Below are 18,791 nucleotides of genomic sequence, written 5' to 3'. Positions count from 1 at the left end.
CGTCAGGGTCCGTTTCCGACAATTTGTGGCACGACAGACGTGGAAAAGCACGGGTTGCAAAGGGTCGGAAACTGACGAAAATCAGGCAGATCTGCGGGAGTTTACGGGGGTTTATATTGACGAAAATCCCACTTTTCATGCAGTGATAGGGAAATATTAATTTATCACCAGATCAAAATTTTCTTTTGTTAAAATCAGTGAGAAAGTGACTTATATTTATAATACAGTACTGTAAATAAATGGTGGAATATTTGATCATGAAAGTTTTTCTCATCTATTCATTTATTAAATCAGTTCTAGTGTTTTCTTCCTATTGTATTTTAGGTATAATTAGTCTATTCTCTTGTTCACAGCATGCACAAACATTGGACGAGTACTTTTTCTATTTTGGATATATTCACAACTGTATTTTACACAACTTTAGGTATGTATCTTGCAATTGAATTGAAGAAACGGATTGTGAAAATGAGCTAGAATTAAAAGCAACAACCAGACACCAATATAAACCCTCTGTTCATTATAAAGTCCAATATTGATTAAGAACATAATTTTTAATCCCACAATTTCTGCTCAATCAGTCGTTAATCTATTATTGACCTGGAAGTGCGTTCTACTGGGTTTATGATGAAAGAAGCTGTTCAACTGTTCAAAAAGCTTCATTGATAGGAAGCGAAACATCTTCAAAACAAAAGTCCAGTGGATTGTTTTTTAACTTTTTTTTTTTTTTGGAATGGCTATGACCTGGACGACTGAGAATCTTCCCCAGCATGAAGCTGTTCAAAAACTATTCTTTAAAAATAATATTTTAAGATAAGTTTGCAAAGATTATATCATGAATTATTTAACATGTTTTTATCATTATTTTGTATAACCTTAAGAAAAGGTTCACAGCATATTTGTTTGACTGAGTTGTGAGGTCAGAACTACAACAGACAGAGATCCAAAATTGTTGCTTTATTATTTGCAAATGTGTGTGGAGCATTGTGTATCTGTATCTTGGTTTGTGTGTGTACGGTGGGATTTGAAAATGTGTAAATAAAACTGTAAATGTGTGAGGAGATTTGTGTGTCTGTAAAACAATCTGCAAATGTGTAAAACTACTGTGTGTGTAATCCGGATTGTAAATGTGTAAAAAATCCACAAATCTGTATTCAGATTTACAAATATGTACTGAGATTTGTAATAAAGCAACAATTTTGGCCCCATAGAGATCCCCTTTGATTGATCTGAAACAAAAATGCATTGTTTTTCCTCTTTGGGCTCTCAGGATTTATTCCAAATATTTAGATGTATAAACCAGGATTACAGAAGAGTTTTGTTTCTCCCTAATCTATATATTTTTTTACTTTTCTATAATTTCAAAACTAAAGTAAAATATTTGTTAGTGCTGTAACATTATTTTTTTACCATTATTTGTTATATTTTAGTGTTCTTCCACTGCTTTGTGTAAAAACTGCAGCCAGAATCAATCATATTTTTTTTTATTCCGTGTCATATTTGCATGAAAATCCTCAAAAGTAAAGAAGACATCATATTCTGTGAAAGAACTGCAGCTGCAGCCTCACTTACTTTTTAATGCTCTCTTTGCAGTTGAAAGCTCAGGCCTCCAGAAGGTCACAATTTAAGCTGCCTTCCGCTCGACGATGGAAATTGTATAAATCTTTTTCTGCGGAACACATTCCTGGCACTGTTTCAAAGTGTGTGGGCTTGGAAAAAGACACAGTGTCAAAAGTGCTTTTTAAGTAGCTCAGGGGAGCACTAGAGATAAAAAATGAGGCAACTCTCAGGAGCTCCAGTCCTCCTTGCAGTTAGCTTTATTTTAACTGCAAAAATAATGTGCATCTCATTATAATTTCATTAAATCATAAATGTGTAAATATGGAGCCTCTGCTGTCATTAGCCTCAGTCTTAATATTGCAGAAAAATAACAGTGGAATCTGCAGATCAATTGTTAGGATGAGGGGATACAATCTGTTACTAGCAAAGCGTTGATATGTAAGTGCAGATATTGTGTTTATTGAAATATTTGATTATTATTTCTTTGTCCTTGCTTACTTAATAAGATACAAAAATAAATGAGAAATTAGAAGATTTTTGTTATGGCTGGGAAAGCGATAGCAGACTAACAATCACGTTTCAATGCCTATTTGCGTTTCTGTGAGGTTGTTCCTGCTTATCTTCAGCAAACATTGAGTAACTGGTTGCTGTGAGAGCTGTTCCTTCAGGTCCTGATTAAAGCTGTGTTTTTATCGACGTGCTTAATTTTGTTCTGCCGGTTTCTGAGGTCATTAGAACGCCGAGCAGCAGATCCAAAGTCTGCACTGGTATTTCCACTAAAGGTCAGTGGATATACAATATGTTTTACAACACGAGGCAGATAGAAGAGAAACAAAGCCACTGTGTGTGATGAAGTAGCTTGTTTTGCTGGATCTGTCCAGTCAAAGAGATCTGCATTGAGCCTGATAGGATATAGAGGCTTACTGTACTAACAGAATAGAGACCATTTGTTTGTTGGTTTCTAAGATGCTGCCGTTAAGTAAGGACATTTTAAAGACTGCAAGGCAGCTATTCACAAAGAGATATTTGATGTCTTTACGTTTTTGAAAGATATCAAGTTCTAATAACTAATCACATCATAAGGGCTATATTTAATAACAGCTGGTTACTAACAGCTGGTGACCAATGTAAAACTATTGTGAAAAGAGCAGGTATTGTGGTTGCAATCACTGATTTTCTTTTTTATGTATAATCACATTTCTATTATAAGACATCTCTTAGACAGAGGTGCATGAAACAAATATAAAGCAGTACCATACAGTCAGCCTTGAGATCATTTCAACCAATTTATCTTATGTTAATGCTAATTCAACATGAGGGAATATGAGATTATCCAGAGAAAACAATGTACACATAAAAGCAAGCAAGCTTGTCTGAGACAAAGTGTTTAAATAAACCTAGAGGTCCAAAGATTCAGTGATTTCTGTACTCACCGACAAAGCTTTTCAATCACCAAGGACATGAAATAAAAAAAAAAACTATACGAACAAAATGGATAGATTTCATTGTTTGAAGTGTAAAATATCTGAACCTTAATCTGCAGGCCTTTTTCTTTTCGTGGCTGCTGAGGGAGACGTTCCAGGTGTTCAAGTTTTTTGGAATGTGATGTTCCATAGACCTAAATTTACAGGCAGATTGGACACCTCTAAAAAGAGGGTATGGTTACTGCTTTGCCTGTGCCATAATGCTCTATGTAAAATGTAATCGTATTTAGATTTTTGATACAATCATGTAATTAGCATGGTTCTTGTTATAATTAGTCTGGTTCCGGGTATGCAAAGTACACTTGAACTTGAGCAAGTGGTCTCGGTGTCTAGTATACCGGCAAATCTGTACACTGTAAAATACTTCAACTTTACTATGATTAGGCGTGCTTTGGTGGTGCAGTGGTTAGTGCACACGACCCATGTATGGAGGCCTTAGCCCTTAGCCTTCCAACTCTCTGGTCTACTTCTTAGCCAGGCTGTTGTCTTAGCTATTGTTTAATGGGAGGTGTTGCAGGACTGCAGGCTGGCATAATGTGCTCTCCAATTAATCTGCCTTCCCATTTCAGGCTGGTTTTAGAAAAAAAATTGGAAAAAAATACAGAGGTATTGCCAAACAGACTGTTGTCTCGTTGGGACTCATTACGTTCTTCCTCAGCCGGCGAAGTTATCAATGCATTCTGTAAACATCCCTCTCTTCCACCTGTATATAAATCCAGTAGGCATGAAATTTGACTCGACTAGAACATGTAAACAAAGATTTACTGAATATAGAATTGGGGTATTGCATGTGAATGCATTAGATCTGTTATGATGGTCATCAAATAATCCTTTATTATGAGATTGATATTGTGCATGGAAACATGCTTAGTGTTTAGTCATGTATGAGAAGATGATTTGGTTTGAAACTGAATGGGCATCATGTCTTTCCTAGGAGTTTATAACTCTAGCGGCATTGACTTAACAGTTCAACATTATAAAAATTACATAAATAAAAATGATTTATTATAAAATGATTTAGCTACCTTTCACTAAGAAAGCATGTGTATCTTTCTTGTTCCTTGAATTAAAATGAAAGTTTGCAAATATGTTCTTTGATATCACGAGTATAATAATAACTCATAATCTGCAACATTTAACAACATTTCTAATTTATATTATTTTCAAATAATTTACTATTTCTATTCATGGACTCTAAAAGGAAATTGTAAAGATGAGGGAACCTGATATAAGCCAAATCTGGAAAGGCTCCTGTGAAAATTGTTCCAGCTGATTGGGTAAATCAATAAGTGGCACCTGCCTCACATATCGAGCTTTTAGCCAATCACATAACAGCTGTGATGTATCACATTCTTGATTTGTTTCACAAGCTAAAACAGAATAAACAGCAGGGGCCTGCACCATGAATCAAGCTCAATATAGTGGGGTTGCTTCCAGCCTTTCTAGTTTAACCAATCCACAACAATGGCAATCAGCAGTACCACAAAAGTGGTTATCAACTCGCTAACTCAATCCAGGTTTGACTGATCATGAATCTGTGAACTCGCTCCTATAAAAGGGCGAGTTGAACTTGGTAAACCGATCACAATCACAAGCACAGAAGTGAGAGCGCTTTATTTCTCCTGGAACAAAAAAGTCTCAATAAAAAGTAAAACATGGGAGCAGCATCAATGAGACACCAAATAGCGTGGCAAAGGATTGCTGATTGCATAAATGAACAACTTATCATCAGTGTTTACTTAATTAAGTTATTTAACACATAATGCAGCCTATTAACTGTACTGTCTGTTAATCGCGTTCCCCTTCGGGATGAAGAGGACTTGGGAGCATATAAAAACATAATTTCATATTTGCTTTTCAATTCAGTAATGTATAGGCTACAATAAAGCTGGAAGCTGATGTCACAATTGCAACATATTGATAAAAGCGGATCGTCTGAGTGAAATCATCCCAATTTCTGAGCTGTGTCAGAACTTTCTTTTTACCAGGCGGTTTAGCATTAATCCCCCATTGGAGTAGCTGCAGTGTTATGGTGTAGTCAGACCGAGCGCTGTGTCCACGGTGATTTCCACAAACCCCGTTGGGAGTGTATAGCTCTGTTTTTCAGATGAAAGTGTTTGCACTCTGGACTGCGTCATCAAATAATTTTAAAAAGAACATATGTGCTACTGTTGTTTCAGACATATTAAGGATAAATCACCATCCTCCTAGACCCTTTAACATATCGTTACTACTGCCGATCCCATAACATTTCCTGTCAAGGTCTCGTATTTCACAATAAAAGCAGAGGTATATCTTAACATCAAAGACTGCTGATATAAATTGTTTCCTTTGAATCACCTTGGGGAGACATTTACATTTTTTGAAAAGCCCCAAAAACTCTGAAAAAAGGAGTCCAATTTGCTTCATCCAAAGCTGCGTCTGGATGTTGGTTGGATACGGCAGGATATCCTCGTAAATATACCCACGCAGAAAGTATATAAAGTACTGACTTTAAGGTTGTCCTCCTGCTGTAAAAAGCTTACTTCCAGGACTATCCTGTATTTATCTCAATCCTTCTTCTCATCAACTCTGATCAGATTCCCCGTCTGCACTAAAAAAAGAACATTGCTGAAACAAGTAGAAAAAGAAAAAGACTTGTTTAACTAGAAAGTCAGTTTTAATCTTCTACAACACCGTTTACATTGAGGTGACAGGAATAAGCTATGTTTTTAAAGCCCCCCCTTTTAGATTTCAAGGTCAAAAATTTGCTTGTTCAACAATTATAGCTGTAGCAAATCTGCTTGGAGTTTAGTGTGACAGAAAGGCTGGTGGCTTTAAGCTGCAGCACCAACTGGTGACAGATCAGTTTTACATAAAACACCCCAAAGTCTCGAGGCGTTTTCTCTTGGTGAGAACACTGCTGTTGGGGAGGATGAGATATGTAACAGTCAGTTCTGTTAGCTGTGACTGGACTGCTGATGATCACCACCACAAAGACATGTGGTGTGTGTGAATGCAAGTGTCTGTGACTGGCTCATTGTTTTACTAATGCAGTGGGCTCCTGATTGCTATCTATGTTAATAACCACATTTTATATATGTATATATATATATATATATATATATATATATATGCATAGAACATTAAAACGTTTTGTTTGGATGATGTTTTAGTTTTATTTTCTACTGTATAATAAAACGAAAACTGTTTTGTTTTTGTTTTTTTGCAGAATCAGATTTAGAACCAGTGAATCTTTACGTTTTATTTACAAAAACAAGTAGAATCTGGAAGAAAAGAACTGCAGGGAATCAGTTGAACTTTTTCTTATTGGTCTAACGGTAGAAAGATAGACTGATCAGGAAGGAGTTGGTTGATAACAACTGATGACTGATTGATTTGTCAACTAGAGAGATGAAGGGGAGGTAGAATGGATCTTTATGGGTTTGATTCGGTGGGCTTTGCAGAAAATACTCCAGAGGTCCAAGAGAATATGAGTTAGATCCAAGAGTGTTGGTACTTGTAAGAGACGTCATGCTGGGGAACAGGCAGGCAGGTCATGAAGACTGAGAACAGGTAAGACCTTTTCCATGAAGATCGGAACCAAACTGAGGTTCTTTGGTTGTTTGGAACAATAAGAGAATCCACCTTAAAAGATTCACAAGAAGACAAATTTCAACAAGGAAGATATTCCTGGTTTAGGTCGTTGGCTGAAATAACATCAGGGGTAATCATCTGGTGAAGAAAGATGAACCTTTGTCTCATGCTAGTCATCCTAATTGAGAAATTTTCTCAGGTGTGCAGCAACAAAGGTCGGCCTAGCCACCAGCAAAAATCCTCTCTTTCACAGGAAGCTCTCTTATGCCAGAAAAAAGCAAAACTCCAGAGACCCTTACACTGACAGCACCAATGTGGATTTTGTTTTCTTTATAGAAAAAAAGTAGTACAAAGTACAATTTTGTGTCCATAATAACTTTATTTAGAGCAGTCTTTCACATTCTAAGGTCAAATTAAAATATTGACAGAATTTGCATTTAACTCCCCTTTCTTAACTCTATATTTTTAAACTAGTGTAAGAATTGTGTGTGTCAGCTGGATGTGCTGGGTTTATTAAAAGTTAATTGGTGCAGATGTAATCTTTGATCAGGAATGGAGCCCCCATGTAAACAGTTTTAGAGCAGCAGAGGTGTCTTCAGAGCAGTAATGGTGAAAAGGAGGTCATCTAATTGGGACAGCTAAATATATTTGAAAGGGTACACCCTCTCCTTGGGTGGTGATGCTCAGTGCAGGAGTCACTGCTGTAACAGATTTAGAATCCTCCTGGTAATGAGTTTATTAGAACTTTGTGATGACCACAGACTTTGGGTTTATTGCTGATGCAACTGGAATTCAACCAGAGTAAAGGACTTTAAATGACCACAGAGAGCACATCTTCTCAGTCCTAGTTTACTCAAAAAACATCACATACAAATGTAGGATGGCTGAAAATATTTTCGTTCATGTGCATATCCTGTTGAATTTGAAGATGTGTGTCACAAATATTAAACCTTTTTAGTTTTGCGATCACAGTGGCTGCAATCCAAGAGTCCATAAAAATGTTTAAACTAAAACAAAATCAAAGTCATTATAGGAGGAAACTAATTAAATCTCCAAGATTTATTGATTCCCAGAATCAATAAATCTTGTCTGAAGCATGCAGACAGGGGAATCCTATAACATTCTGTTTTACACAATCTGTTGGAGCTTATCCTTTGGATATTACACAAAACTTGTTTTATTTAAAAAAAAACACGTGCTGTAATTAGGTTCCCAGAGTCTTTGAAGGGGGGAAATACCCACAGCACCTTTTTTGCACATATTTTTTTAAAGTGTTCACTACTGGGGATAATTTTTCAGGTGTTTAGCTTTCTTTTCTTAGGCCAGATCTTCCTGAACTTTTTTTTGCTAAAAAGTTCAGTCTTAACCTGGGGTTACATTGACTATGTCATCCATACACCTTGTATGGATGACATAATCTGTCACAAAAAAAAAGCCATTTATTTAATGTTGCGATAGACATCTAGTTAGTTTTTTTTAATGCAAGACTGAGCAAAACCCCATGTTTTCTGAAGACCTGGCATGTCAGATACAAACACCGATAAAGGAAGGGTGAACTGGATCCGGTTCATTTACAGTTCAAGTCCAATTAGACTTGATCAAACTGCATGTTTATCTTTGTAATGGTTGGAAGGACAGATTTGTTTTATTTATTATTGGCTATTAGGCTCTTTACTGGCCTTTCGTATTAAAAGGCCAGTAAAGACCCCTTTGTATTACATTAGACCCACCACAAACATGTCTACAATCTGACAGATGGCTACTTTAGGAACAACCTTAGACTGAACACCAGCAAGGTCAAGGATGTCATAGTGGACTACAGGAGGTTCAGGAAGACTGAACACTCAGTCCCAGCAGTCTCACACCCAACTCATTGAAAACTGGGAGTTGGTCAAGCCCTGTGTACATCAGATACTGACGCAACGGGGATACCTCTTTTGTCATTGATTGATTAGTGTGATGTGGCTGAGGCAGAGATTTTACATGAACTGCAAACTGTAAAACTAACACAAACCCAGCCTTATCCCCTAGACATAAATGAACTCTAGTATACATGTTACCATACACTTGTAAAGCTACCATGAGGAACTTTGTAGTCTAAAATCTTAATCTCAGAACATGTGATTGTTAGGTGACACAACATCTCCAAATTCTCATACGCCTTATGCATTCATGTCTGATAAAAAAGACTATTGATTGAATAAATGATCTTCTTTTTTGATCTCACAGTGTAGAAATGTACTCGTTACATTGGCTCAATAGTCAAAAAGGAGAAAAAGGTGCACGGGGGTATACACAGTGCGTCCAAATATGTATATAACAGCTGAAGTCACTTATTTAGCAGGATTATTATACAGGGTTATTGCACAGGGTATTAAATGGGTATTTGTAGAGATGGGTATTTATATATAGCTATTGTGCTTGATATCAAATATAAAAACAGGTTATTGCACAGGGTATCAAATATTAATTACACATTATTTATTGCACAAGTTATTGCTGTTCAGTGTACGGAAATATTGCCTCTACTTGAACAGGGAGGTATGGAGAACATGGCTCGCATAAGTCCTAGGCATTTATATTTCCTCTGATCTCTCCTGGACTGGGATCACCTCCCACCTGGTGAAGAAGCCCCAACAGCAGCTCTTCTTTTATCAGAAAACAAACACAAACCAGACTCTACCTGACTGTTTAAGGTTGTAGCATGACAGTGAAGATTGTGCGCTGAAAGGCACAGGGGAGGAAGGACATTAGAAGTGTTTAGGAGCGAACAGAAGAACACAGACTCAAGGAATCTCTTTTCCAAAGCTGTGACAGGCAGTCACTAAACACCCCTAGAGTCAATCAAATAAACCTCCAGCCCATTTTTAGCCCATTTCAGCACAAGCTATTCTTATGTAAATACTAAATAGTACCTGCCATATTCAACGCTTTTTTTTTGTTTAACATTTTTGAATTCTCATTTGAGTATGCTTGTTTTTTTTTGTTTTATTTTGATAGTGTTTTTATTTTTTATTTTATTTGATAATATATGAGCTGTTTTCTCTATGGTGACATAATGATGATAAAGACTACTAGTTCTTTTTCGTACATATTTCTAAAGCTGTTATCTAAGGGTACTATAGTAATTTCTTGACCCCAGGATTTTACTCTTTGCTGGAGTTCTGCATCATAAAGCTTTGAGAAATTTTTACCACCCATATGTCACACTTACTGTGTGGTAGCAACAGACTTAATGGTCCTTTTTGAACCAAGTGGCAGAAATAAAATTATGTAATCCAACCACCGTTGGAAAAAACAGATGAATAAATAAAAAGGCAGTATTACATTTTAGCGCTGTGATAAAAGATGACATTCTAATGTTTAATAGGTGCCAAAAAATGTGACCATCAGTGTATAACAGCTCTCTGAGGCAGCCATTTCACTCTAGTTGTTTGTTCACTATTGCTTTTGCTTTTCATTAGATAACTGTGCAACTTATTTTGCAAAGCTAGTTAAAACAAAATCTGAACTTGAATAACTGCAGGCTTGCATTTTTTATAACATGAAAACATATCATTATCTAACCATGCTATATTTTAACCACTATTGTTGGGATTAGAAAATAATTGAACTTTTTTCACATTTTTGCAGAGACTATGGGAATTGTTATCTTTAAAAACAGAACGACAAAGAGGAAATCATGTCTTTTTGTTGCATTTAACAGGTCCAGGGGAGTTTGCTTTTGTTTCTAATTGCAATGACCTCTTTGGGAGGAGAAAAGGAGATTTAGCTAGTCTCCTATTTTCTGTTTGGAGCTGGATTTCTAAAAATGAATAGTGAGTTTCCCTGAAAATCAGTCAGATGTAACAGAAGCTTAATAGCTTTTCTGTAGTCCTCCCTGCTCCTAGGATTTACAGTTTGTTCTTGGCTTTTCTTCTTTAATTAAAAGTTTTTGAACTTGTTATTGATGAAGCATACATAGAAGTCTTTGACATTCTAGTACAGTGTCATTTTGGAGCCAGAAAGACCCTCTGAACCCTTGTTGAACACATGCATTCAATGCTAGGACTGGGAAATGCCATATTTGGTAATAAAGTAAAATGTCATAGAATTTTCTCTGGGATAAGCCACAGCATAGTCGTGGGGATATCCAGTCTCTAAGCATAAGCTTAGAGAGTTTTAATCCTGGGCAAAGCCAGCAAGCAAACCAGCAAAAGTGACAGCAGAGGAACGTCTCTCATCACAATACATTAAGCATGGACACACAGGCTTCAAAATATTGTGCTGCTAAAGTGTAAAAAAAAATAAATAAATAAAATAAATGTTCAATGAGGTTCATGCAACCGGTGCTGTTTAGCAAACATATCAGCATCTGAAGACAATTGTTTTGTTGAACTATACTATTTAAGCAAAGTGGAAATTAAATGCAGTAGTTAAATCTGAGCCAGTGTAATAATTCTACACCTTCAGGGTTAATCTTTAAATCAGGCTGTAGCTGCTATAAACATTGGAGCAGTGAACTAGAAGAGTTGGATATTGCTGCATTTTCAGCCATTGTGAATGTTATGTTTTTACAGCCTATTGATTTCTAACTTCCTTAACCTTATTAGGAATGAAATGAAGCAAATATGTTTTATTTATCATGCAGGCTGTTTACGGTGCCATTTACCAAAACTTTATAATGAAAATTCTTAGTGAAAACACATTTTTGAAAACATATGAGAAAAATATTTAACATTTATTTTCTTTTATGCCTGTTTTATCCTTGTATGGTCAATTGTTATCAGTTATTATAAAAAATAGTAACAAGATTCAGATTCTTAAGTATCCATTCATAACAACATATATATAAAAAAACATTCATAAACTTTCCTTTAACATAAATGTATTCCATTTCTGCTGTCAGCAAGTTTCTATGCAATATTGTCAAAGGAAATTACTCACTGGATTGCATAAGCAAGAGACACATGTCTAAATCAATAGCCCTAATTTACTCTTAATTTGATCAATAAACAATTAAAATCAACGTCCCAATCTGCTGGGTGATGTTGGAGAAAAAGGCAGGAGCCTCTGGTTTACTCAGGGGTTGTTTTTTCTTTGTTTTTCTTTAAGACTTCACCTGTTCTCCTATCTTTCCTTTATAAATGCTGGAGGCTATAAAAACTACACTGTAGCATGTCTACCTGACTAATATTTTACTAGGTTACCAAAATGACAATCTGGTTACAATAAACAGATTGGGAAAGTTGGAATGTATGCACTATAATTTGCTATGGCACCAATGGATTTGTTGAAGATTATATTAAAAATGGAATCTTATATTCAGTAATCACTAACACTTTGCTTTAGTAGTAGTAGTTATTTAATTATTATTCTAGATTATTTCTAACAAATCCTGAGATATAGCCGATGCTTGGGTTTTTTGGAAAATAAAAGACCAAAGATAAGACGAGATAAAGACGAAAAGACTTGTACTCGGGTTTAACTCTAAAATGTAGTAAAAGTTAACATTGTCTTGAGTTTAAACCGTGTCTTATGAAATGCATAAGAAATGAAAACCACCATATTTTTAAAAACATACAGAAAAAAGATTTATTCATTAAAGATCATCTCCCTGAATTCAGTATAGGTACCTAATCTGTCTAAAATATAGGTGAGATCAACTATAAACAGAATGACCTCACATTTTTGTTCTTTTTTTAGTCTGTTCGCAGTTCTCGAGAGGAGTCTACGCCATATTTGGGTTCTACGATAAGAAGTCTGTCAACACCATTACATCGTTTTGTGGCACTCTACATGTCTCCTTCATAACGCCTAGCTTTCCTCTGGACGGGAATCAACAGTTCATTATCCAGATGCGGCCTGATATCAGGGGGCCACTCCTCAGCCTTATTGAGTACTACAAGTGGGACAAGTTTGCCTATCTATACGACAGCGATCGAGGTAAGTCAAAAACAGAAAGACAAAAGGAAATAAATTAAGGGATTTATTTCCAAACTCTTTTTGCTAAACTCTGTGGTGAAACACTTCAACAATAAGAGCCTATTTGAGCTCTGGCTCTACCAGTTACCAATTACAATCTCTCTTAATGCTTCTTGGTCATCCTGTTTATGTGAAAATGAGTAATTGCTGCATATAATTAATATATAAAACTCAAACTATTTGATGTTTTCTAATATTCACGCTAAAGGCCATGAGCCAAAATGCATTGTCTACAAAAAAAGTTTCCTTGTACTTCCAAAAGTTTCTAAAGATTTCACTTCAACAGTTATTTAGCTCTTTCCATGCAACTTGGGATTCAGTTATCATGTTAGATAAAATATACAATTTTTGGGGACTTATGGGGACGTTTCATTGAATTGAATTCATTTTATATGGCCTAACCCTAACATATTTCTAAGCCTAATCCTTACCTGAATGGAATTCACACTTCAGTCCTAAAACTAAGCCAGAATTACATTCTAAAGTTATTTTCTTTTCTCAAAGAAAAGAACTTTAAAATTTAAAATAAGTAGGATTTTAGTCCCCATAAGGACATAGGTCACCATGACATGGCTTTGTAAAATGCATTAAATTCCTCACACTGTCATAAAAACAAGTCCACCCACAAAGATAGCAAAAAAAAAAAAAAAACGAACACAAGTTGTGAAAATACTCGATAGGGTATCAGAGAATAACACAAAGAAGCCTTCTATAAGTTTACCCCAATGAAAGAGAACAGAAATTCAAACCTCTGTGTCTGGTCTAAGCAGATTACCTTTCCCCCTTTTCTTCTATATTATTAGCACTGCCATTTTGTAGAGCAAACTATTTTTCCTCCCCTTCCTATTGGCAAAGCTATTTGCTCTGATTTGTAATGAAATACAAAATTGGATGGACTTTCACTTCAGCACCACAGAATGCCTTAGGTTAATACAGGTAACTGTATCACAACAAAATGTGGTTGTGCCAATTTAGGTAAACAGACGCCTTTACTTTAACAGAATTATGATTTGCAAAAACAGTTTCTGGTGTTATAGGATTTGCAAATAGCTACATTAATATCCATGGATTTTAAATAAAGCCTAGAAATACAACTGTCTTTTAGCAGAACCTGCAGTCTGTGCACTGATCCCAAGTAGATACCTTATGGCTCTCACACTGACTGATTTTCAGAAAATATTATGTTGGTCTTTCAGAAGATTTATGTTCCTTATTGTCTGAATGTTGAAAATGGGAGGGGAGTGTATACGTTATGCTAATCGAGTACAGAAAATATATGTTGGACTCTAATCTAGTTTGCATAGGCTTTTTGCAAAATAAATGTCCTACACTGGTTATTAATGAACCTATTAGAGAGTTTGAATGTTAATTTTTAAAAATGCTAACTGATGAAAAAATTAGTCATTTAACCTTTAGGACCATAGTTGCTTAAGAAATATGACTACCATATCACACAATCACACAAATATTAAAGCAAATTACAACAGAGGACACATACCAAATAAGTAATGTGTTTTAAATGAAAAAATCCATCCATGTACAGACAGCCACTGGGGTATTTGTTCATACACCTTTCCTGACAAAGTCATCCATCCATCATCTATACTAGCTTATTATTGCATAGTCTTGGGGGTGCTGGGTTTTGTCATGGGATAAGAGCCTGCATACACCCTCAATAGGTCGGCAGTCTATCACATTTCAACACAGAGACTAAACCATGCACACAGTAAATCATACTTAAAGAAAAGTTTAATAACTATAACCCCTACAACCATATATGTTCTGGGTTTCTTTAGTTGCAGGTGGATCCAGGACAACTCAAAGACTTGTGACAAGGTGACTGATTAAAGTGGAAGTCCTTTTTTTCCTCTGTTTAAGTGAACATTATGAAAAATGTAACACAAGGTTCCTGCTGTGCTTTTCTATGAACATCAAAAAAACCGTTGTAGATGTCATAACACTCTATATAAAACTGACACAATTCTCACATTATGTCATATTTGTGGTGTTTCATATTTGCACATAGCCTCAGGGATGGTTTTTAAATACTGACTGATTTCAGCGGATTTTCTGCTTTTCTATACTGTTTACACCTGCTTTTTTTTTATCTTTAATGCTTAGTCCCTTTGACTTACAGTAGTTGCTTTGGTTTCTACTGTACATGTGGAGTGCATGGTTGTTGCAGATGTAAAAATATAAAAATAAATACATACAAATATTTCAATTAAACTGATGTAAATATTTGTAAATACTATTTTGCCTGTTACAATATAATTAATTATTTAGGAATAATGAAAAAAGAAAAAAACAGGAATGAAACTACTGCAGTAAGAAGGATGTATACCAAAAGTTACTGGCCTGAATAAGATCATAGATGGAATTTATTGAAAGATGAAAAAAAAAACTACCATCAAACTAATATCCAGATTTATTAGATGTCTAAATCAAATTTGACATTATTCTTTGATCCTTTTCATCAGAGGTTCTTTTCTATTTCACACTGATTGTGTCAAAATCTGAAAGTAAGATTAGACTTCTTTGAACCGTGTTTGAAAGGTTTCACACACAGAGCAGGCTTTTGTTGGCTGAAAGGACTGAACCTTTTTTTAAACCCCCTAGCAATAAGATACAATAAAAAGAAGACAAAGAGAGTACAAAACTTGAATGGGTAAGGAAGCTGCCTATAATAACCTGTAATAAAGATGATAACAAAAAATTGCTTCTAGTAAGTTATCTCGCTTCGCTTTGTCATGTAACTCATTTTCTGCTGCCTTCAACTAATTCTTCCCTAGAAAAAAGCTTATTCTCATAGAGTGACTAACCTATAACATAAAGGAAGTCTCATTTTTGTATTCAGTGTAACTTTTCGATTGAGCTGCTGCAAGGAGAAACATTGAAAAAAGGTTAGATTTATGCTGCTCTTTATGGAGAACATCAAGTCTTAGATTCTGAAGTATACGTTTGTTTTAAGGTGTTATTTTAAGCCGTGTTTTTCTTTTTTCTTCTTACTAAAGAGAAAATGTTGGTAATGTTTGGGTTTATTTTAAAAGACATGTCAGGATTGTTTTAAAAATTCCCTTTTGATGTATTCAGGGTCAACTATATCATCAAAAATGCATGGATTAAAATAAAAAAAAAAAAGAAAGAAAAGGAGCTAACAAAGAAATCCAGTCCATGTATTAGTGAACACCGAGGAACAAATATACAGAGCTATCACCAGCGGCTACAGTATGTTTGCAAACCTAATTTGTACATGCTTCTTATTCCGAAGCTTGACATTAAGACAGTTCTGTTCTGGAAAATGCTTGGTCAATCACCCTGTATTCCACATTTATCTTGACTTTCACTATACCACTCTTTAATTGCTTATCATTATTTTATTAGAGTTCTCTTGTTTGCACTAAATGAATAAATAAGAAGTGGGTTTGCAATTATGGACAATGGCTGTTCTTGAAGCAAGGAGTCAAACCATTGTATCCATATACCTTTAGTAAATATTTGGGTAGACTAAAATTATTTTTAAAATCTGCTACATGGATTAACTTTTTCTATATGTTTTATAATCTGCATAATCTCTTATTGATTTTAGTAACAGTGATACAATGTTTTACTTCCATTAAAACGTTATTACCAGATTTTGGAGTAAAGCCTTGTCAAGAGAGACTGAAGGTCTGATACCTCTTTACAGTAGGTTTCCCATATATTTTACTCCAAACCTACTGAGTTTAATAAACTTTTTTGTTTTTGTTAATAAATGCATTATTGTTGATATAAACATCCCATCTAATGTTATTTAAGCCTTTCACGTTCTACTATAAATATATATGATGAAATATTGCTTTTCGCTCTACAAAGTGCTGTAATCATTTGTTCCATCCAGCCCAGACGACACTTGCCTTCACTGCCACACTGTGCACTCTTGTGTGGGTGTCTCCCCTTTCATGATGTTGTTGCATAATGTCATTTCTGGTGATTAGGCTCCTCTTTCACCCCTAAAAAGAATTTTTTCTTGTCATAAATGTTGGCTTAAAAGATAAGCTGTTATCACTATGCAGATTAGGTGTGAACAGATTCCAATTTTCAGCAGAAATGATTGTGTCGCCTCACATAACCTTGATTAGATGGAAGATGGGCGTGCTGTTTACTGGGAATGTGAGGTACAATTAAGATAGGTACTGCCTGAAGGGGCAAGTAATCACTGCATTACATAGACCTATAATGGCAGGTCTTGTAGGAGAGGAGGGGTAGCTGCTCTGACAGCAGAATTCATCAGACATATAAAGTACCTTTACGAAGATACAGGCAAGCGCAGTATCAGAAAGGACTGACGTTACAACATAGTTAAAAATTTTAAAAAGTTTTAGGTCCTTTAAGTTCTCACAACACAGGAAAACTATCAATATTTTTTTAATTTGCAATTTTATTGGTAAATGTTTTATATATGAAAGCAATACTGTAACGCCATCAACCTTCAGCCGACTCTGTTAAAAATGTTTAATCAGCTATTCTAATGTTTTAGAAAACATAAATAAAAAAGAAAGTTCTAATAACTCTAATTTCTTTATTAATAGTAACAAAGAAAAGACTAAACATATTTTTACCTCTGCGCCAATTGTTGTAGAAAGAACTGCGTCCTGATAAAAATAAATTTGCAATTGCTTCCTTCGTTGATATTTAGTGTTAGGTTCTTTGTGAATCCATAAACACAAAGCAAAAATCAAGCAAATATCCTTAAAAAAAGCCTCTGCAAAAATTAAGGAGATGGCCCTGCTAAATGAATTACTCCTTCAGAAGCTTAAGACAAAAACAGGCAATTCAAGACTTGTCAATTCACAACTTGTATTGGTACACTGGAAGTATTGGAATATATTGCATTGAGCTGCAGATTAAGAAGGATTACCTTAGAATCTTTATGGTATCATTTAAACTCTCCCACTGAGCCTTATCACCTTATAGAGACCTTGAGCTTCATTCATTGTATAGGGATCCCCTTTGTTACCTAACTTGTGCATGTTGTATATTCTCTCTGTTATACTTTTCATTCTCTCGTCTCACTTTTCATAACTGTATCTTCCTAGGTGGTCTACCTTTCATTTATGGACACACACCAATTCTCTCTAAAATCAGAAGGACAAGCTGTTTTTGATAATCCCCAAGCTGATAACAATGACCTGATCTCCCTACTGTATGTCCATAGCAGCACTGAGGAGTCTGTTGTGCATATTTCATCATTGCAAGGCTGTCTAATTAGGTCAGCGTGATCCTCTCATTCCCATGGCAACCAAAGTGTAACGAGAGTGGGAGAGAGAGAACGACAGAGGGAGATTGTATGTGTTTGAGCCAGCTGGTAAATGGTGAGAGTGTGTCTGTGTGTGGGTGTTTCTCGAGGAAATTGGAGGCATTGGAGTTACAAAAGGTTATGATGAATTTGATTAGCACTTTTCATCTACTGGGTTTTTAAGTAACAACACAAGTGTGAGTTCCAATGAATAGTGCTACAAGTTTGCTTTGATATATTTCTGTATTCCTTAAGCTTTTTTTTAATGCCTTTTTAAATGAGGGATCTTAGTAGCACTTTACACTACAATCAGTAATTCAGCCATAAACATATACATTCACAAACTGATGGTGGCAAGCTACATTGCAGCCACAGCTGCCTTGGATGATAATAACAGAAGCGAGGCTGTTGCACACAGGTACCACAGGCCTTCTGACTACTATCAGTAACCAACCTCTGCAAAAGTATCCCAGAAAATAAGCGGAAGCACTTCATGGCTGGTTAAACATAACAAAGCTCACCTTTGGCATAAAAATGAAGACCACGATGTTATCTTTAATAATTGATGACTTATATGGCAGTTGATTGAGGTTTAAATTTGTATTTGTTTAATCATAAGACAAATTCTCCATGCACAGAGACAATATTCTGTTCAATCAACATACTCTTATTCTTATATTGAAAATGTCAGTTTTATTTGAAAAGAATTGCTATCAATTGCCTTTTGTTGTAGAATGGTTGTTAGGCATTTAAAAGAGTGCCTTGTTTAAAGTATAGTTTTTAAGAACACTGACTTCTAATTAGTTATGTGCATACTGTTGAGCTCCTTAATATTATTGCAGAGGTATATAGTTGACATTTCTTTGGGGATTTTTTTTTCCAATTTCCATCCATCCATCCATCCATCCATCCATCCATCCATCCATCCATCC

At 35.4% G+C, this 18,791-nt stretch overlaps 1 protein-coding gene across 7 annotated transcripts in view; it reads left to right on the top strand.

The window, feature by feature from the left end:
- gria2 (glutamate receptor, ionotropic, AMPA 2) overlaps window positions 1-18,791 on the top strand; it is a 66,676-nt gene that overhangs the window by 16,954 nt on the left and 30,931 nt on the right. For all 7 annotated transcript variants that reach the window (XR_001481540.1, XM_015385828.1, XM_015385826.1 and 4 more), the window contains exon 3: window positions 12,303-12,542. Coding sequence is in view for 6 of the 7 variants with exons in the window: in XM_015385828.1 (XP_015241314.1) it covers window positions 12,303-12,542 (240 nt within the window). In the remaining variant the exon portion in view is untranslated. The remainder of the gene's footprint in view (window positions 1-12,302; window positions 12,543-18,791) is intronic.

The sequence above is a fragment of the Cyprinodon variegatus genome, unplaced genomic scaffold (assembly GCF_000732505.1).
Source record: "Cyprinodon variegatus isolate N-32 unplaced genomic scaffold, C_variegatus-1.0 Scaffold349, whole genome shotgun sequence".
Lineage (NCBI taxonomy): Eukaryota > Metazoa > Chordata > Actinopteri > Cyprinodontiformes > Cyprinodontidae > Cyprinodon > Cyprinodon variegatus.
Note: the sequence above shows the minus strand (reverse complement) of the source record. Positions and strands in the feature narration are given on the sequence as shown.